This window comes from Geospiza fortis, unplaced genomic scaffold, assembly GCF_000277835.1.
Source record: "Geospiza fortis unplaced genomic scaffold, GeoFor_1.0 scaffold121, whole genome shotgun sequence".
Lineage (NCBI taxonomy): Eukaryota > Metazoa > Chordata > Aves > Passeriformes > Thraupidae > Geospiza > Geospiza fortis.
Window position 1 is genome coordinate 1,286,584 of NW_005054346.1, and position 21,510 is coordinate 1,308,093.

The window sequence follows — 21,510 nt, forward strand, 5'->3', positions numbered from 1 at the left end:
AAGCACCTGCTGGGGGAATCTACCTGTTCATACAAATAGGGAATGGGAATAGAGGCCAAGCTCTCCATCTGGTCTCTCCCGCAACATCCGGAACCACATCCTTGCCACTAGGCAGGCACCCTCTGGGACCAGGGTCCAGCAGGCCATCATAGGCTGAGGAGAACACTGAGTTTTCCAGGACTGGCACTCTAAATGCATTTCAGAGGCAGAGAAGATGGGTAAACTGTACTGGGCACTGTACTGAACAGGATATTTTGGTATACAATTTAAGGAAGTGGTGCAGCATTCTGAACTTCTGGAGGTACAGAGGACATCAAAGTGAAGTCCAATTCACCTCACAGACAGCTGTTAAAGTTACCATGACTGTGGCCATTTGTGGAGCTGGGTACTACCATTTGTTTAACTTGAGTATAATATGTTTTACTTCAGACTGTTGTTAATTTGCAACCTTCAGGAACAAAGCAGCTTGAATTCTTGATTCTTAATTTGAAAATTTATTATTATACACTGTTAGATGAAATGTATGCTTATGAAAGCATCTCAGTATTATAGAAGGAGGTCTGGAGTATGTATCTTGTACATATGCATGCAGTGGATTATTCTTTCATCATGTATAGAGATATTATAGATAATGTGTAGGTGCACTGTCTGCAGTTCAGAGTTTTAATTCAGTACTTGGCATTCTAAATAATGGCCTGAAATTTCAACATGCTTCCTAGTAATGGGTGGTTAAGTAGAAAAGAAAGATAAAGCCTCTCGGTGCTGTGGGTATGTGAAAATTAAAAACATGAGTTCAATTTTTGATGAGGCACCAGAGAAGACACATAGAGTTGGAGTTATTGAAGTGCAACAAAAGTTTCAATAAGATTATGTGATATTAGTAACAGTATGTATATACTCTGGGGCTGAAGGAACATTGTTTTAATGCCCAGGTTGGAGATACCAAAGGTGGCATGCAACATAAGGATCTTCTGCTGAAGCCTGGGTTGCACATCACACTGCACCTCACTGTGCAGACATGCTAAGCTGGTCTGAGTGGACAGGAGGACCAACACCTCTCTAGCTGTGTGAAGTAATTGAAACTCAGATTGATAAATGAAGGAACTCAAATTCAAATATGATAGGTTTCACATCTGTGTGTGCAGATCCTATAACTCTACGTGTTACTGTATGCACCTTGTGTGGAAACACACTGTGTTTCTGTCTGGCTTGCCCTCTACTTTCTACTTTTTACCTATACAGAACCATGTTTCCTGAGCTTTTTATCAATGGAATATATTTTATCTGATGCCAACAGACTGGTGTTTGACAGGCAGTTAACTGGAGTGAAATGAAATCCTAATGTAGGGAAGCCCACATAACAGAGATGTGTAAACACCTTTGTTTATGTGATTGGTCATATTTTTCTCATTGCTAAGATCGGCATCTTGAAAATCTCACCAAACTGTATAAGCTTTCTGGTGTTGTAACTAATGTGTACATTTGTGTCAGTTATGAGATTAGAAAATGTTCATGGATTTGAGTTTTTCCACAGTGTCTTACGCTTGTGAGAGTTGCTCCATTTTTCCTCTCCCTTGAGTCCGATTTTCTCCTTGCTCTTTGGTGGTTTCTGGAGAGGAAGTTGGTGTGAGAATTTAAGTGGACAAATAACGGTTTGGAAACTGAGATTGGCAGAGAAGATTCAGTAGGAGTCAAAATATGCTTAACTCACTGTTCCAGAAGTATCATCAACTGGAAATGAAAGCTGTTTAAATACAAAGATTCCCATAATATTATCCTTTTCTGTGTTGTTAGATTTGCTTCATTTATCATCTATGCTATTCACAAAGTTTTATTTTAAATCACAGTAAATATGAATAATAGGCTTCAAAATCAGTCTCATAAATTGTTAATAATTGTGAACTACAAGAGAAAAATTTAAATTAAATAAACAACTTACGTAGGAATTTGGACTCCTTTTCCAGGGAAAATGTTTGCAGATTTAGAATTTTTTGCAGCCAAAGTTTAATACTTAATAAATGCATCATACAAGGCTAAATTGATTTCAAATAACTTTTGGTTTGGTTTGGTTTTTTAACTTAGCTTCCTACTTTATACAAACAAAAGGATGTAAGAGTGACTGATATATGTATGAATATATTCTGGCCTTGTATTTTTTCTTTAATTTGGTGCTTAAAAGGAAGTTTTAGTGTTACTAACCCGCATTTTTTTTTGTCCTTGAGTATTAAGAATCACAAACAATCTTGATAACTAGAGAAATAGAATCCCAGACCTGAAATTACAATACAGAGTCTTGAAGGTTTTTTTTTCAGTAGTAACACCTGTCTCCTCTTTGATGACGTTTTGATCTTTTCCTCTTTAAAAGTAGAAATCAAGCAAACCTGTTGTATATTAAGGAAAAAAAAGAAAAAGGTACTTTCTTCTTCAGATATTTTTTTCCCTGTTGTTTTATTAGAGCCTGGTTTTGCTATTCCTGGGCATATTAGAGGTGCTGACGTAGCCTAATCCATAAGCAGCTGAGTGAGTGGCTCTGTTAAGAGCCTTAGCCTATGGGAATACAGAAGGTAGGAGCCAGCCTACAGAGCTGGGGTCAGTCTGGAGGGGTTTTGGCAAAGTCTCAAGCAGAACTGGGGGTTTCTTAAACCTGTGGGTTTGAGCAGCTGAGAAAAACCTCTTTCTCCATCAAGATGTAGGTGGATTTTACAGAAAAGTGGTATTAAATCCCAGTCTGTAACACTGAACATTAATGTTAGCCATTTATTTGATTGTTACAGCATGTGTTAAAGAGCTGCTGCTGCTGCCCATTTGCAGCCTAATGTGTTTATTAGATGATCTTCCCCGTGGCATCTTGAAGTGTCTGTCAGGTAAAAAATTCATGAGCATTATTGGCTTTCAGGCTGCAAATGGAATATGTCGTCTTCTTGCTGTCTAATACACCACTCTAAAGCCATTACACAGGAGTGAGGGAAAAGATTGAGGAAGGAGCCTTCAGCTTAAAAATGTGAGTAGTAGGTGTTGGAGCCAGTTTTCAGTTTTTATACATGGACTCAATGGCATTTCCAAGTAAATTATGTTTCTTTTCTTAGTTCTAGTTTGCGGAGTTGAAGAACAGAGTTTGCTAAATACTGCCGTAAATCTAGTTTTAACGTTACCTGTAATAGACTGCCTTTAAAATAGAAAGAATAGAAAATACAGAAGAGGCTACAGGTGCATGTCAGATTTTAGTACAAATCCTTTAAAGGTGACTAGAGTCTTTCATCTTGCTTCTATCACCTTCCTTGTAGAAACTCTGTTTTCCCTTTAGCTTTATCCTATGTGATTGTTGTAGGGTGGCAAAGGTTTTAGACAGTTTCATCTATAGTAAAGGTGGTAGTGCTGTTTCAAGAAAGAAGCATACCTTTAAATAAATTAGTTTATGTTTTTAATCTGAAGTTTCCATCACCAACCAAGGTATTGGACATCTTGTTTTTTTTGACAGATTGGCATTGTTTTGTTGGGGGTTCCAGGTGTGAACCCCAAACACCACTCCAGTGGTGAAGGACAGGAATACGTAAGTTGGTTGTAGAGTATGTGGCTTACTTATACCAGGGATTCAGGAGGATGGTTTAATGTATTTCTTACCTTTCTTTTCTGTCACACTTCTTATTAGTGGATCTCTTGCTTAAATGTTATTTTGCTAGACAATGCAGTCTTTTTTTCTTTGTATTTCCCTGGATTTTCACCTCTTGGTTTTTTTTAATTCACTTTGAAACCCTTATTCACATCTGCGTGGATTTGTGGGAACTCCTGTGCTGAGCGAGGTTGCTTGTGAAAAGGCCGAGCTCTCCCAGGGTGCTGCGGCACGTGGGGTGGGCAGGCTCCATTCCCTGCCTGGGACTCTGACAGGTGCAATGTGCTGGAAGGTAAAAGTTCCTCCTGAGCTGCTGTGGCTGACCAAGGAGAGGTTGGCTTCAGGCTCCAGTGCCCCCCGTTTCTTATCCTGCCTCTGACAGCGATTTCCTTTGGAGGCCTGGGAAAGTGGCTAGCAAGCGTTGCCTTTGCTGAAAAGGTTGCAGATTGCAGTATGTATCAATGTTCAATGTTTTCCAGTGCTGAAATGAAGCCAGTGAAAAAAGAGTTCATAAGCAGGAAAAAATGTGAAGAATCAGAATTTGCATGTGACTTCCAACTTTCCTCTGGCTTCTACCAGAATTAATGTTACACAGAGTACTTTTCTAATTTTGAAACTGAGATAGAAAGCTTTCTAGTCATGGCAGCTTCACAGGAAAAAAGGATGAACTTTAATGGCTGTATGTTTGAGTAAACAACCACAGAATTATAAGCTGTTTTTTTCAAATTAGCTGTTAGAGAAAATTTTTTGCCAAACTTCTCACTGACTTGCAGTATAGTTTTGGTCACTAAACAGTATTTTCCTGTTTGTTACTCAGTAAACCACTGACTTTAGCAAATCTCTTCAATATGCATCAGTTGTAGATTCACTAGTTTCATATGTTGGTGGGCTGGAAGGGTGGTAGTACAGTACTGCTACCTGATTGTCCACTATATGGTACTTTACCTTTTGTTTGCTACTTTTCAGGTTGAAATAGCAGCTTTGAAGGTGTAATCCTCACTTATTCTTTAGCTGCATTTGTTAGGCTTATAATAAATCTGACAGTTTAACAGGCCTTGTTTGGAAGATGGCCTGCTCTGATAAGAGATAAAATGCACATTATCTTCTTCTACATTGACTCTGGATGATTAACTGAATTCACTCGTGCTGAGGATCAGTGTTGGAAGGCTTGCTCTGCATGCCATCTTCCTTCGTGACATTTGAGGAGTTGAGGAGATGTAAAAATTCACACAAGTGATTTGTGCTAGATATTTTCCTGTCTCCCACTTCATGGTGCCTCTGCTTTTCTTTCCCATTTGAAAGATGGATGTTTACTATTGCTTTATAATTAGGTTAAGCCTCTCTATGTACTCCAGCTTTAGCAGTTGCTGGTGGAGGATGTAAAGGAGGATGTGCCGTCATGACGAGAGCAGAGACTATTGTTTTATTGCTGATAACAACAAAAACAAAACAAAACAAAAGAAAAAATAATTTAGGCATATTTCAGGCTCTGTTGTTTCAGTCTCCCACATCTAGTAGAAACTAGTTAGTTGTCAATTAATGTGGTTACTAATATGTACTATCCTAAAGTTTTTAAATTTAATTTTTCAGTGTTTGTGATTTACATTTAACAATTGGAATTATTAGCCAGTGGGAGTTTTTTGCAAGTATTTTGCATGCTTTGACCTCTGCTAATGAAATGGAAAGAGACGGAAAATGCACTTTGGGTCTTAAATATAAATTGGAAAAAAGTATTAAAGTTACCTGATATGTCCTGTTGGTATGGGTCATCAGTGGGAGAGTAAAATTAGTTCTTTGGATATTTTTAGTAATAATATATCTGATTGTCTAATTATCTCCTTCCTTGTAGTAAAATGCTACAGTGAGTGTTTTTATATTTCCATGGCTCTATTGCTCATTTATGCCCAGTGGAATTAAAGCTTGAGTAGCGTCTTAGTCAGCATTAGAAGTTCAGTTCTTACTTATTGTTGTAGTTCTGGTGTTTTGTTGGGATAGGACACATGGAAAAAAACATAATGTAGAGTAGAAGAATCTGGTACCACCACTGAAGGCAAAATACCAATTCCACAGTGCGATATTATGTTTGTATTTTGGAGTGCAATACAGCTCTCAAACAACTTACACAATAAAAAAGGGAGTGCCTGGTCTTGCATGACAATTCTGTGCGACATGCATTCAAATTCAACTTTGTAAGACAATTTCTTTTAAAATAAAACTTATTTAATTCAGTATCTGACCTGTCATGATGAGTTTGGTTTTTTTTTCATTTTCAAGCATTTCTTTATATCTCTCTCCTCAAAGCAGTGATTACTGCTGGTTTTGTTTTTACTAATTCCCAATTTGGTTAATCATTTTTCTGTACCTTGCTAAAATAACCCTTACCAACATTTTCTTGATTTTTGCATTTTTATATGATAGAGCTGATATTACATTTCCACTACATCTAAAGCATTGAATGCATCGAATGGTTTAATTTCTTTATCTTTTTTCTTTCTGAAAATTGCTGTAGAGATGTATAAAAATATCAGTGGAGCAGGATAAATACTGCTTTCTAATCTAAGGTAGTTCCCTTAAGGGGAAGTTTACTGGAGTAAAACTTTGAGTCTTTGATTTATCATTCTACTCATAGTGTCTTTAGTTTTGAATTGTCATGTTTCCTGGAAAAAATTAGACTTCAAATGTGGGACTTCTGTATTTTGAGCTGAGAAGTTCTATGAGTTGCTCAGGAACCTAGGAATATCTAAAAGTTCATTAAAGTTTCTTAAGTTCTCCTGTTAAAATATTGAATGATATCATGTTATGAATGTTTGTGTAGTATAAAACTGTTGGTAATAGTTAAATACCCAGACATTTTGATGCAGATAAACTAATATGTATTGAGGAAGTTAAGGCAGAAACCAAAAAGTATAATATACAGTTTAGCTGCTTTGACTCACAGATGTTTATTTCTGTGTCTAAAATTCATCTATCAACTCAATAAAAATTTATGACATTTTCTGTTTCTTGCTTGGAAATTTCCCAGGAACCTGTTCCTTGGTACTATATGTGCCCAGAAGGACTTTCTTAAGAAAAATGTGTTTTTAGCTTCTTGCTTGTGCCACATTCAATTTGTAGAAGTACCCAAAACTTCTCAAGTTCTTCATCTAGTGGTATGCATTGGTCTTGGTTGTGAATTAGCTCATGGAAAAATATGTGAAACAGCTGCTTTCTTTTCAAAAGACATGAGGAAACTGGAAGAGTGCTTGCCTCTTTGACTCTTTAAGAGTCATTGCTGAGAAGTGGGAGATGGAGCTTTGCTACCCTCCTCAGCCTAAGGGAGTTAAATAAACCTCAATCCTTGTGTCTCCAGACAGTGCTTGAATTGCTTACTCTCCTGAGTTTAGTGGTATGGACCACACCCCTAAAGACTCTGCACTGCAAGAGTTAATCAGCCAAAGCCCTCTGTGCTTCATAAACATCCAGCTTTGGCAGGAAGGTGGCCTAGCACCCAGGAGGCTGTCCTGCATGCTGGAAATACAGGCATGGCAGCTCTCTCTGAAGAGGAAACTCCGTCTCCATTGCCCAGGTTCTGGCTGTTTTAGTTGGTAGGATGATGTTACAGAAAAGTCTATCCACACCTTCTATAAGTTGATTCTTCCTCATTTCTGCAAACTCGAGAACAGAATTTAGTTTCTGAATTCCAGAAGAATCCCTGAGCTCTTAGCTATCCCAGTCAGACCCTAAATACCTAGGGAGACAAGGGTTTGGGGGCGCATCCTTTTGTTTTTAGTACTGTGTGCTAGGTACGGATGAGTGCCTTTCATTTTAGCCTTTGAGATTTTTTAGATTGCTTCGGTATCATCTGTCTAGCTCTCCACTTTCAAGAACACCCATCTCTGGATTTTAAATTCTGCTTCAATATCATCTGTCTAGCTCTCCACTTCCCAGAACACCCATATCTGGATTTTAAATTCTGCTCTGAAGCACAGTCACCTACAAGACAAGAAAATGGCCTATAAAAATCTTTGAGGTCTAGAACAGGATTTTTAATTAAGACATAAAGGAGAACAGAAAGCAAACATGGTAGTAGGTGGTAGATTTCCAGAAATAAATTATTATGAGTGAGAAAGACATGGGTTTATTCATTCTAAGAATAAACTGATAATGCTGCTGAGAAAAAAGATGTAATGGCCTGTAAGTGCAAACAAAATAAATACATATATTATTTGTTTAGTACTATTTGCTTTGTTTAAAAAAAAGAGAAGAAGGTGCTAGTTTTGTAATTATGATACTGCTTTTGTTCCCCTTAATACAGAAGAATAAAGTTTGTGGTGGGAGATTAGTTTTAATATGTCCTCCAAAGGCTGATAGTGGACCTAGTGGGATTCCTACAGAACAGCATTAGTGTGTGAATGCAGGAATAATTGATTTATGCATTTGTGGAGCCGCTGGTGAAACTTTGCTTCCCACAAAAATAAAACTTCCTTTTGAAGTAGGTCTGACAGAGTAGGTAGGAGAGCTGTCAGTAACAGTTTCTGTATGCTTTCTTGAGGAGGAGAGGGTTTTGGAGGATGGTGTCCACCATAAATTCTTACCCTCTTACTGCTTGGGAGGGAAGGAGAGTGAGAAGATGACAGTTGAGGGTTTGACAGTATTTGTGAATCGTTGTGCTTACTTTTCTCAAGAAAAATGACTGATTTACATTTCTCGGGTATTACTTGGGAAGCATAAGAAATAAAGGGATTCCCCAGCCTAATTGTTCTTCTGAACTTTAGAAGATCAACTCACCATCTGAGTCTGGATCAGAGATCAGATCTTGGGAATGTACAGCTTTCATCATGCTGATGATTTTTTCTCACCTTGGTCAGTGAAGAATTTAGTCATAGAAACAGAGCTGCAAGGACAGTTCCAGCTCTCCACTGACAAAGGTTCTGTTTAAATATTTTCAGTTTCCTTAATAGTATCTTGCACCTTCCTTGGAGCTCTTATTTGTGATTCTTTTGAAATTGCATAGTTTCAAGGAAGTGCTTAGCTCCTCATCTATGAATGTATATTGGTACTCCTGTGCTTGGATAAATTCAGATGTGTATGTCTGCTGGGGCTAGGAGTCAGTGAGGACGGACAGCTGTAGGGGAGCAGCTGGTGTCAGGGTCAGGGTGTCAGCAGCAGGGTGTCAGACCATGCTGGAGACTGCAGTCGGTGTCTTGTGCTCTGCAGGGTGGCTGGCGCTGCTGTGGCTCTGCCAGTGCCCTGTGGGGCCACTGGGGGCTCTGCAGCCAGGACAGAATGGTGGAACTTGTCATGGTGCATCTTCCCTTGGAGAGTTGTGTCTGCTCTGCCACAGAACTTTCTGGCTCTGCTTACAGTGGGATCTTCTCAAAATAATAGCAGTGTGTATGTAGATACGCATATGCATGTATAGACTCAGTAGAGAAAAAGATAATGCAGGGGTCTTTCGAATACAGTCTGGTACCATTCATGTCAAAGACCAGATGGAAGCTATATGTTACAGGCATGATACAGTCTTTCTCATGAAACTTGAACAGTATTGAGAAAAAAGGAAATGACTCCACTCTTTGCTCAAACTGGTTAAAAAACTGCTGAGATCAGCTCAGTTGGTGAGGGCATGGGGTTAGTAACACCAAGGAAATGTGGGTTTGGTCCCAGTATGGGCCATTCATTCAAGGGTTGGACTCAGTGATCCATGTGGGTCCCTTCCAACCCAGAATATTCTGTGAAAAAATACTTTCAGCAAAAAGAAATTTTTATTTTCTTTTAATTTAGGGAAATGTTAGGTGGTGGTCAGTTCTGAATCTGGGATGGCTCCATCTCGTTGTTTGCTTGCTCAGGTTTCAGTGAGTAGCCTTTCTCAGCATCAACTGCTCAGACCTTAGTCTTTGGGCTGTTTCTGTTATACCTGCAATATCTTCACTCAGTTGGCTCATTGGGAAAACCAAGATTTCCAATGTGAACATCTGATTACCACCACACAGGCTGGCAGCTAGATTTTAAAAAATGTCAAAAAGAAAAAGGGAAGAGGACTGTGTCTTTAACCCCTAGCAATTCCCTTATTAGGTTCAGTGCATGGCTGACCAGGTCAGCAGAGGGAAAGGAACTGGTGGGACAGAAATGGAGGGCTTGAAAGAGGTGGTGAACTCCCTTGTTTTGATACCTGATTTCCACTTTATGCCAAAATGAAGCGGTCATACAATTACAGGCTCCAACTCTTATTTTAGTATGGTATGAATCACCTTTTGGACACACTCACCTCCTTCAGGCCCTCATGCTTATTTTTGTGCTAATCCCAAACACTACAGGAGCTCTCTGAAATGTCTAGCAACACCTCTCTAACATCATCCTCACAAAACTGGCAGCAACTAGGCAGATGCTGAGCTGGGACTGCTCCATCTTCTATGAATTTTTGATCATTTACATCATCTCCTTATGTCCTTTGGTGATTTCTGCCTCCAGAATATTGGTGCTTGTTGAGAAATGTGTAATCTGAGTTTCATGTGCTTCTACACAGCATAGGGAAACCAAGAGTTGGGAGCAGGGCAGGATTTCCACAGGCTGTTTATTGCACAAATTATAAGCTTTTGTTATTTTACTACATTAGCTTGACAAGTTATTCTCCTTATGAGGTAGATTATATGTACAAATATTTATCAGTTCCTCAGCAATTTCTAGTGCTGACAGATGTTCTTTTTCTACAGTTTTGTACTTTTGCAGGCATTATCTTCTGATTTTTAACTAAAGCTGCATGTGCTACCTTTTCATGTAGCTGGGACACATGCTTTATTTCATGTATTTCAGTTCTGTTGAGTTTTTCTTGTTGTATGGCACTGTGGCTTTTCTTTGTCTTTCATCTTTCAACCTTGCAGATTTGCCAAGAAAATTCAGCAACTCAGGCACAAAAGATACTTATCAATTCTTATGTAACTGGTAACAATCAGATTACAATGCTTTACTTGCTCACCACAAATTTTCTTCTCAAGGAGTTTTGTGTAGCATTTTGTTGGGTCATAAGCACAGTATTTTTATTGATATTTTTATTGATATTGAATGATAATCTGTCATTCGAAATAGCCTTTCAAACTAGCTCTATTTCGAATGATAGATTTGCCAAGTAAAACCTTACTTGTGCATGGAATGTGAAACTTGTAAATATGAACTGAGAACTCAACACTCTTCCACCATAACCCTTTCTTGCACTTTCTTCCTTTTAGTTGCTGATATGTGTTCAAGATGAGTGGGATGGGAGAAAATACCTCTGACCCATCCAGAGCAGAGTCAAGAAAGCGCAAGGATCCCGATCAAGTTGGACCCAGGTTAGACCATTTATTTCTGGAAATATTGAGAAAATGAGTTAAAAAAATGTTACATGTGCTGCTGTTTTTCAGTTAAAAGATGACAAACAACATTCTTGCAAAGAGAAGTCAGTGCCAAACTACTTTATTGCAGCAATTCTGTGTTGTTGAGGGCTTGGGGTGGGGATGAGAACTATGCTCTTTTATTGTTGTTTGTTTGTTTATTTTTGAATCCAGCTTTGTGCCAAAATGCAGAATTTTGGTGACAATTTAGGAGATATGTAAAAATGGTTTTTGGCATTCACTGCAAGAAGTCTTCAGTCACTCATTTTGTCAATCTGAGTTTTTTTTTTTACCACTTCTGCTGTACATTATAATCTAGGTCTTGAAAATATTTTCCAGCTTTACAGCTACCAACACAAATGCATTTTAAAGCATAACCACTCATTCATCTTTTCTTAAGACTGCCATAAATTCACAAGGAGGCAGGGAGTATGGATTGCTCAGTGTAACTATTTAAGCTGTTTTATTTTCTCATACACAATCACTATATAATACTCTTTGGATTCTCAATGCTGTGTGGGAGGGATACTTGTAAATATTCAAATCCCGACCCCCCCTCCTCCCCCCCCAAATAATCTTGTGTTTTCAATTTCTAATCCCAATCCTTTTTTGAAACAAAAACATGACTGCTGGGAAAAAAAAAAGTAACATCTTTTCTAATGCTCCTTTCCTTGTTCCAGAGGAAATGTTTCTGTGTGAGAAACTCTTAAATTACATACTGGTAGTGAGAGAGGTGTTTTTGTTAAACTACTGTCAAACCTTTTAAAATCACCTCTGAGCTGGCCAGAAGACAAGTAAACTGACATTAAAGACAGAATTTTTATAAACTCCTCTTTCAGCCCAAAAAGAAGCACTGAGAAACGCAATCGTGAGCAAGAGAATAAATACATTGAAGAACTTGCAGAGCTGATTTTTGCAAATTTTAATGATATTGACAACTTTAACTTTAAACCTGACAAATGTGCAATCTTGAAAGAAACTGTGAAGCAAATTCGTCAGATAAAAGAACAAGGTAAGAAGACTAATTAATTGTCTTTGAATATTTTGTCTTGATTGTTATTTTATTTTTGGCTAACCTGATAGTCTCTTCAGCTTTTCTTTAGCAAATTCCCATGTTTTTCATTAATCAGTAACGAATAATGCTGTAAAGTCATGTGAATAGAATGTGTTAAGTATCATATTCAGTATTTTTAAAATAAGCTTCACTGAAAATTGTTTAGAGAGAAAAAATCTATCAGTCTGATGTGTGTATCTAATGGAACTCACTTGTGTTTTCACAAAAGTTAAACTAGCAGATGGTTTTGGGAAAAAAACTCCACATACTTTTACATGGATGAGTAAGAACCCTTGCAAAAGAGAAATGTCCAGGAGAGTGGGATATGCAAGAGTTCTGCATACTCGTTTTGCTTTCTTTTGTTGGTATGAATAGATATTGTGGACTAAATTATCTGCGTCCTTTAAATGATGACATCATATCCTCGACTACAATAGATTTGAAACTATTCTAATCTCTAGATAGGGTCCTGTTATAAATGTAAACCACAGAACGTGACAGTTTTCTTCCTGTTCTTTGTCTAGAAGATTAGTTTTGTATTTCTTTTCTTTTGATATATTTCCTATTCAAAGAGAAAACCCAAATCTTTTAGAAACTTTAAATTTTTTGGAAGTGGGTTTTGTGGCAAAGGTCTGTCTAGGCAGGCACACTGCAGGTGTGTTTAGGGCAGATTCAAATTCTTAAAGTGAGTGCATGTAATTTTTCTTTTAATGTAGAAGATTTCTATCTCTTTGTAAACTGTGTTTAGAGTGATTCCTTTGATTTTCAAACAGTTTAAACATCTTTCACTTTTTCACTTTTCTGTGGGAAAATAATTTTTCCTTTTCCATACTGTGTGTATAAAATTACAAAAGTGGAGACTGCATGTTACATAATTTAGATACATATTTATCTAAATGTATAACTATATAAGTAGATCTACAGTTTTAGACTTAGGTCTGTTCAAAGCTAAATGGAAAGTGGAAGCAGTCAGATTGTGTCAGTTGCCTCCAAAGTTCTAACTGATTAATCTTAGGGAGTGTTCTGTTTCTCAGCTTGTTCTCCTCTTTTTGCTGTTAGGTTGCTATGATTTTTAAAGTGGATATTCTAGTGATGTTGCCATGCCCCTTATTAGAAGTATACTTATTAACCTGACACAATGTCCATCATTGTTTTGCACCTTGCTTTTGAGATATTCTTTTTCCCTTTTCTTCATCCTTTTCTCAAATTGATTTTTTTTTCTGTCACCAAGCAACACATACTCCTTATCTTTATCTGAGAAAAGGAAAAGGACAAAAAAATTGTGTTTTCCCAGGAAATGGGTGCACAAAGGAAAATCTGCTAGTCCACTTTGGTAATTCTATAAGCAGTTCTAGAAAATCTAGTCTGAAAATCTGGCTCTAGCTCATGGTAACTTTGTCACATCCAGGGTTTTACTGTTTAGGACGAATATCACAACAATAGTTTTCATGGGACATGCACACTCACCAGACCAGGTTATATGTAAACTATTGAAGTCATCAAGGGCCAGAATTATGCCAAAGCTGAACGTGCAGTTAGTTTTTTAAGGTCATAAAATCTTATTGCAAAACCAACTGAATATACAGTCCTAAAGACAGACTAAACTGCTGTGAGCACTGTTTATTTCCACAAGTAGAAGTAGTTTGCAACCCTTGAGCAATAAAGACACTAAATTGCTCTTTTTGATGTTGATTTGTTACACAAGGTTCTTCCGCTGAGGACAATTAGATGTTCTGGTAACTGGGTATCCACATAAAACTCACAGCTGGTACAGACTGACTTTAAGCATCTAAGGGGCGCTGCAAAACACTGAGACCTTCACTGGTCATTAGTGGTGGTATCAGAAGAAAGATCAGAATATTTGAAATTATTTTTTTGAGCTGATAAAGGTTTGATACCTATTCCTACATAGAAGCTACTTCTGTTTGTTGTAATAGCAAATTTAAAAGGCTTTTCCTTTTAAGAAAAATTCAAATGACAGCATACTCTGAAATGCAATATTATTTTGGAACAGGCATTTCATTAACAAAAATGTCTCACATATACTAAGTGTCCAAATTGCACAAACAGTACAGTCTACAGGTACTTCTGTTGAGTTTTTGCCACAAAAAATACGACATAAACAATGCAAACAGGTTGCAGACCTAGTGAGGCTATTATTTTTACTCTCTCATGTTTTATAGGTAGTTCATCACCTCACCTTGGGAATCCTGCACTTAGATATATGCTCATCATTTAAATGTATTAACTTTTAGGTTGTTCCAAATCTTTCTGATTGGTCTTCCACTGGAAAGACCTACTAGAACACCCTGACAAGGGTAAAAAACTTGCATTATCTATTTGTAAAACAAGTCATTAAAATAATGCTATACTTGCATGAAGTGCCACGAGACTCAGGTTAAAAACAATATTTTACTACAGTTGTTTTGTTGATTCTAAGTGTTATGCCGAATACTTGTACGGCAAAACTAAATTAACATCCTGAAACTCTTCAGTGATTCTACACTGACATGGACAAATTAAAATGGCTTAGTGGTCATACAGTGGATCTGCTCTGCATTTCTTCCAAAGCAGATTAGATTAAATAAGTGAGAACTTAATTTACAGTTTTAGTATTTAGAAGTTTTAGTAAAGAGGTTGTTTCTTTGAAATAAATACTAAAAATTCTAATTGCAAATGAAGGTCTAATTACTTCCAAAAGCACAGTCAGTTATAAATACCTTGAAAAGCCACTGAAAGCAACAAGTGTTATAGCTTCTACTGAGCTTTGTCAAGGAAACTTTATTCTAGGTTCTAGGAATGAGAACAAGGAAGGATGAAATGCAGATTGATATTTGTTTCCCATGTCAAGCTAGCTGGGCTGGTAGCTGAAAAAAGTAATAGATCTTTTGCTTTAATAATACTGTATAATTTAGTATAATGTTATCCTGATCTATTTTATATGCAAATATATACTTGGAATACTTTATCTGTTATCTTTCTATCATTTCTCACAGTATATACTTCAAAGATTCCTAAGTTGTGGTATGTTAGAGATTCTGTTTTTTACAATTTGAAGGCAAGTTATAAATGCATCTGTAATTCATTAAAAGAATTCCAGATATTTGGAAGATGTAACCATTGCATGAAGTTTTAATCTGGGTTTTGAAATGGTTTTAGTACTTGGGAAGGTGATGACAAGTTATTTTACAAAAGCTTAGTTTTCTACCAAGTATGACTTTTATTATACTATCTTACAATGATTGCATGGAGATTTTGTGAATGTCCAGAGGAGATGAAAAACTGTGATTATAGCATGAAGATGAAACAGAAGTTGTATTCATGTAAATCTTAAGTGGATATCTCTATTGGGGATTTGAGTCTTGTGTTTCTAGCACTTTGGAAAACATTAATTCAGTTTTTTATTTACAACATAACAGTAATTTGGAACAGTTGTTTTACATGGTCGTTGAAGTGTAAGTTCTCCTGTTGTTTGCAATCCATGTTAAGTTTCTTGGAAAGGGTAATGGTCATGTATGTTACAGATGTGTTCATAATGTGTACAGGCAAGTAAGTTCTGATTTGCACATGCTTAATTTAAAAAGCTTGTGTTAGACAAGTGTAAAGACCATTGGGAATAAACATTCCTTTATATGCCAGATGTCCAAGGAGCTATAAAGCCATTTGATTGTACCTAATATGCTTAGTAAAATAGTATCTGATTGATTTTAGGATCATATCTTATTTTAAGAAGCAACTTCAGCATTTAAGATACTAATTTCTGTCATATAAGTACTGCTTAAAATGTTTTCTCATATCTGAAGACAACAGAATTTTGACAGTAAATAAAAGTAATCTGAATTTTCTTCTTCCTTAGCTGACAATCAGTTGAACTGTTTCACATCAATCTCATTTGATTTTATTCCAAGAGTAGTCCTTTTCCTTCACTCTTGTCACCAGCCTGACTCCCCTCATTATGGTAGTAGAGTTTTTGTCATTATTTTTTTGATTGCTTTGTCTCTGTTTTGCTGGGTTTTATTTCAGGGTTTTGTGGGGGATTTTTGTTTTGTTTTGGGTTTTTTGTTTGTTTTTTTCTTCTTCTTTTGAATAAAAAGCAGGTTATAAAAATGATACCCTTGCCCTTAGTTTGCAGCTCCTTTTATCTGTCATGCTGGCCCCAGTCTCAGCAGGTAAATAACTCATCTTTTAAAGCAGAGACTATCTATCATATTTCACTGTTTGAACAATTCCTGCTTTTTAAAAAAACTTTTAAATTTACTTTTCTACATTATCTAGTTGTTCTTTAGCCTCCTGTGTGAATATCAGCAATACAGTAGGTACAGAGGATACTGAAGATCACCTTAAGCTTCTTCAGCAGTTTCTGCAGCTAAGTCTCCTCGGACCTCTTTGGTTGGAGTGCTGAGGAATGTGTCCTGACAAAAGTGCAAGACATGGGGTTGTTTGGTTTTTTTTACAAGTCTCCTGAGTTCCTTTTATTAAACTCCAGGTCTCTACCTCTTATTTCTCCCCTTCTATTCTCCAAGCCTTTCAGTCTCCTGTAGCAATTTTTTAAGATGGCATCCACCTGTCTTATTCAGATTCACATACAGTGGAATATAATCTATTGTGGTAAAGTATCCTCAAATATGATTTTATGTCAGTTCCATTTTCCTGCAGAGTCCAGTTTTCATGTGTCACTAGTTTCTGAAGAGGTTTTATGTTCTGTAGATCAGCTTTTCAGTGATTCAGGGAAGGGATATCGGGTGGCAATTACCAGTCTAGCTGTTAATGTACATTTCTGAGATGTGAAACAGATCTTGTTTTCAGAATAGCCTTAAAAGACAGACCTTGGACAGAATGAATCACCATGTGAAAGCAAAATAGTGTTGGGAGGGGAAGAAGTGCTTGATGAAGAGAGACATGCATAGAAACCTGTATGAACTTTAAAAGAAGGCTTGTTGTTAATCATATTTATCTTCTTTTTCTGGTTTCACATTTGATAGCAAAACCAGTTTTTGCTTCCTTGTAGCAGCAGTGTGTAATCACAGGGGCACTCCAGCAGGTAGTGCGTTGTTGCCTCCAGCACCAGTATGCAAGTAAAATCACTTGCTAAAAGAAAGCAGCATGGTCTTAACACTGTAATGAGGTGTTGCTTTGGCTGCTGCTACTTTGAATTTATCAGATCTGAATTTAGATTCATATTTCACAAGGTATTTAAGCAACTGCCTAACTTTAAGCAGATGAGTAATCCCTGTTAAGTCAGTGGAACTACTTAAAGGTTCAAAGTTATGAGCATAAATATCTTGTAAAATCAGGGTATTAAGGCAAGGGAGCATATGCAGACTTGTGTTTTGTTTGTTGGGTTTTGTTTTGCAAATATTTTACTAAGTCAATTTTGCTGTAATTATATTTTTATATTAATCATATTTGAGATGAGTTATTCAACTTTTATGCCAATTTTTGAATCTTCTTCTTTTTGAAGGAATTCTACATGGCTATTACTGTGCGTATATACTGTACTTTCAGTCTGATAGGATTTTAAGACTAAATTAAGAGTCACAGAAATTTGTGCTTGAAGTCAAGGAATTTATGCAGAGCATTTACAAAAAAAAAAAAAAACCAACCCAAAACAACAACTATTACTGAATTTGCTTTGTTGTCTACTCTGCCTACAGCTGAGAGTGATACATTGAAAATATCTTTGATCTTCCTGTGTACATTGTAAGGCTTTCTGGCTAAATATGTAGTTTATGTTGACTTTACTAGTTGCATGACTCCAGAGAACTACTGATTCACTGAAGAATTTTAAGTGGTTTTAAAATGGAGACCCTCAGTTTCTTTTCTGTATCTGATGAAAAGCAGCCCTTGGCCAGCAACCATCAAGTGGGCAGCTTCCTGGTGTTTGCTTGTTTTATTGGAGTTGTGTATCATGCAGAATACTTAGCTTAAACCTTATCTACACATAAGTTGAGGCATTTTAATGATACTAATATTCTCCTGTGGAGGCAGTGATATAATGTAATTAATATTACTAACTGAATAAGTAGCTGAAGACACTTTATGACATATAACTGTGTCCACAATGGGATCAAACAATTAAGAGAGAGGGATTGTTCAGCATGGAGCGGAGAAGGCTCTGGGGAAGCCTTATTGCAGCCTCTCAATATGTAAAGGGGGCTTAACAAGAGACAGAGAGAGACTTCTTACTGAGGCCTGTAGTGCTAGAACAAGAGGCAGTGGTTTTGAGTGGAAAGAGGATAGAATTAGATTGGACTTCTTCCTTATGGAAATAATTCTTTTTTGTGAAGGTAATGAGGCACTGGAGCAGGTTGCCCAGAGAAGTTGTGGATACACCATCCCTGGAAGTGTTCAGAGCCAGATGGGATGGGGCTTTGAGCAGCTTGGTCTGGTGAAAGATGTTCCTGCCCATGGCAGGGGGGGTGACTAACTGATCTTTAAAGCTCTCTTCTCACCTGAGCTAGTCTGTGATTCTATTATTCTCTTGCTTCAAGAAGACAGATAAAAATGATCAAGTGTACAGGCTGCAAACTAACCAGTGGAAAATAAGTCAGCTGTTGAAAAGCCCTGGTTTCACCATCCTTGCCCTCCTCCTGATCATGAGTTTCCATTTCCTCCCGTACCATGACAGTAGCATTTCTGCAGCTGTGTGGTGAGCCTGAGCGGTGGTTTTGAGGTGGCCTGAGGATTGTAGAGGTTGCAGAGGATCTGTCTCACCCTGGGTCCCTGGTGGGGCCCCACTCCCACACAGGTCCGAGTGTGCCAGCCATGACTGAGCTAAGGGCCAATGCCCACAGCTGTCCCAGTGGCGTTGGGCGTTGCAGGGTGTCATGTCATGGCTGTCACCTAACAAGACATTCCTCCTGACCATGGGCTTCAGCTCAGTCAGTGATGGATGGCTTCCATGCCAGAGATAATTTGCTTTAAGTTTTAGACTGAAAATCTAAGCTTTGACTTCAAGTTATGGGTCAAAGTTAAAAAGAAACTAAATGTTAGTCTCAGCTATTGAAGTGCTGGTCTTTTTCAGGTAGAAATGGTCATTACTGGCGAGCGCTACAGGAAAACTTTCTTGTTTGTTTTGCATCCTACTTATATTTGCTTTTCTTTGGTCTTTGTGTTCTTTCATAAATTCTAAATGTCCAAGAGAAAAAGAAAGTTCGAACTAGCAAAGTGTGGCTGTTTATTTTGTATTATATAGCTGCAAAGATGATTACAGTGTAAGAGGTTGTGATCTGTTACACCAATGCTTGGAAATGCTATAAAGGACTGAGCTGCTTCTCCTATATTTAACCTTCTTTGGGGGATATCGTCAAGTGTTCCCTCTTTGTTCTTTACAGGAATATCTTCATTAAAGTTTTGGTTTAGTTACTTAAATATGTAATGATCATATTATGGTCTATGTACTTCTGGGATTGTAGTAAAAATGTCTTGCATAAGAGAGATGGAGACATCTCTTCTTGAAATTTTGGGTTTTGGAGGCTGCCTCCTTAGTAAGTGTGTTGTTCTCAGACTGCATTTAAATTGTCACTGAGCACTTTAAACTTCAAAACTTTACAGGTTTGTTCAGGGTTTCTTTTGCAGTTTAACATGTAATCTCTTATGAACTGTAAATATCATAAATTGATTTAGCATTTTTATTTGAGGGGAAAACAAAATGCAGAAATATAGACTGACATCCATCCCTGCACAATATGGACTAAGCTTTTGAGTCTAGTGTTTCTCACCAGGTGTTCTGTCTTTAGGGGTGTGATCAGAAACAAAGGCTGAGTTTAGGTGCTAAAAAATAAATGCTGAGTTTAGGTTTTAAAGAACAATTGTAGCCTTCTGATTTGAGTCCTAATGATAGTGGTTTTAGTCCCTTGTTGCTGGATGGTTTGCAGTGTAAAAGGTGCTGACTGTAGAACACCAAACCTTGCTGTGTGTGTTAGATTATGAATGCAATGTCTCAATCTCAGCGGCACATAAAACAAGTAAATGAAGGAGACTTCATGTTACTTTGGCTTTCTGTCTGCAGCTTAATTTATGGAATAGCAAATTAATTCACTGTGAATAGTGATGATACTTTAGTCAAAAAAAGATCATCTATTTTAAGGAATCTAGCTTTTGTTACACAGCTTTTATCTTTTGTTTTTAGACTGCAGCTTGAAAAGCAATAATATAATATTTACTCACAATAGGGCGCAATGCCTTTCATACCATGTTTGAATCCTGAAAACCTGTGGATTCACAGCACATTGAAGAAGCATTGATCAAAGGCTTCTCTGTGTTCAAACTAGAACCAAGATAATTGTATCTGTTTAAGTCACGCATTTTGTTATTGCTGTAAAGCATTCTGTGTATGGACAGTTGGTTGGAAATAGGGGTCCTTGAATGGGAAATCACCAAGGATATGAAAAGCAATAAGTCAGCTATGACTACTTCAGCTTTCAGTTTCTTTTATGAAAACCTTCAGTGGACAACTGGGGGAAAATTACAGACTGAAGATTGAAGGGTGACATGGCAAGTGATCAGTTGCTTGCTCTGTCATGAACACTGTTGAGCTTTTAGTGAATGCCCTCAGACAAAGGACTAGACCGTCAATACAGACATGATTTCTGTTTCCTTCCATCATTATGGGGTGTTGGCACATCTCTGTGTATTTTACAAGACAAAGGGTACTCTTAATATATTCCCTGCACACTTAAACACACACATACTCCCCTTCTGTAACTTGCACAGGATAAGAGGAGGGGAAAGGGGAGACAGAAAAGTACATAAATTTAAGTTCCACCAAAGTGGATAACTCCATAAACCATACATCCATTAAGTAGATACTCCATAACTGGAGGTGCTTCAGCTATGCCCATGTTATCTGACTAAGTATCCACATGCTTGTTTGGGTGAAGCAGCCGTGTTGTGCGTCCCTTCACTGAGGCCTAGGTTGTCCCAGAGCAGAAATGCATGTGCCTGCACTTTGCTTTGCTCACTGGCATGAACCAGAATGGAGCTCCAGAGTGTGCCTGCCACAGAGGACTCCAGCAGACAAAGGCAGGATACAGCCTCACAGCTGGAATTTGTGACTGAGTCATACGGAAGGGGCAGATTGTTAATGGGAAGTTAGCTGAAATCTGGAGCGACTTACTGAAGGAATTGGTAGGTTCTGTTAGCCCTTCCAAAGAAGCCTGAATGTTCTTCAAAATATTCAGTTCTCGTCATGATACAGGAGTTGGTGTGAAATATTTTGGGATGTGTTAGAGAGCTGGCTAGGCAGTTAGAATGGTCCTTGTCATCTTAAGATATGTGATCCTGAAGAGCACTAGCCTTATACTAGTACTTTTTCTCCTGAGGCACAATTTCCTAGAAAGACTTGGAACAACCTGCAATTCCCATGATTCTACTGAGGGAGATGACTTCCAGAGACAAATTAGGTGTGGGCCTATATTCAACACTGAAGAGGAAGTGTGTTTAAATATAGCATTTAATCTACTTGGAAATTAAAAAAAAAAAAAAAAAAGAGGAAA

The 21,510-nt window shown here is 37.5% G+C and overlaps 1 protein-coding gene across 1 annotated transcript in view; it reads left to right on the top strand.

Annotated features, from left to right (window-relative positions):
• The window catches only part of NCOA2 (nuclear receptor coactivator 2), a 178,756-nt gene that overhangs the window by 93,167 nt on the left and 64,079 nt on the right, over positions 1–21,510 (top strand). The window contains exons 3-4 of the mRNA XM_005423029.2: positions 10,816–10,917; positions 11,799–11,971. Coding sequence (XP_005423086.1) covers positions 10,835–10,917; positions 11,799–11,971 — 256 coding nt within the window. The 5' untranslated portion in view covers positions 10,816–10,834. The remainder of the gene's footprint in view (positions 1–10,815; positions 10,918–11,798; positions 11,972–21,510) is intronic.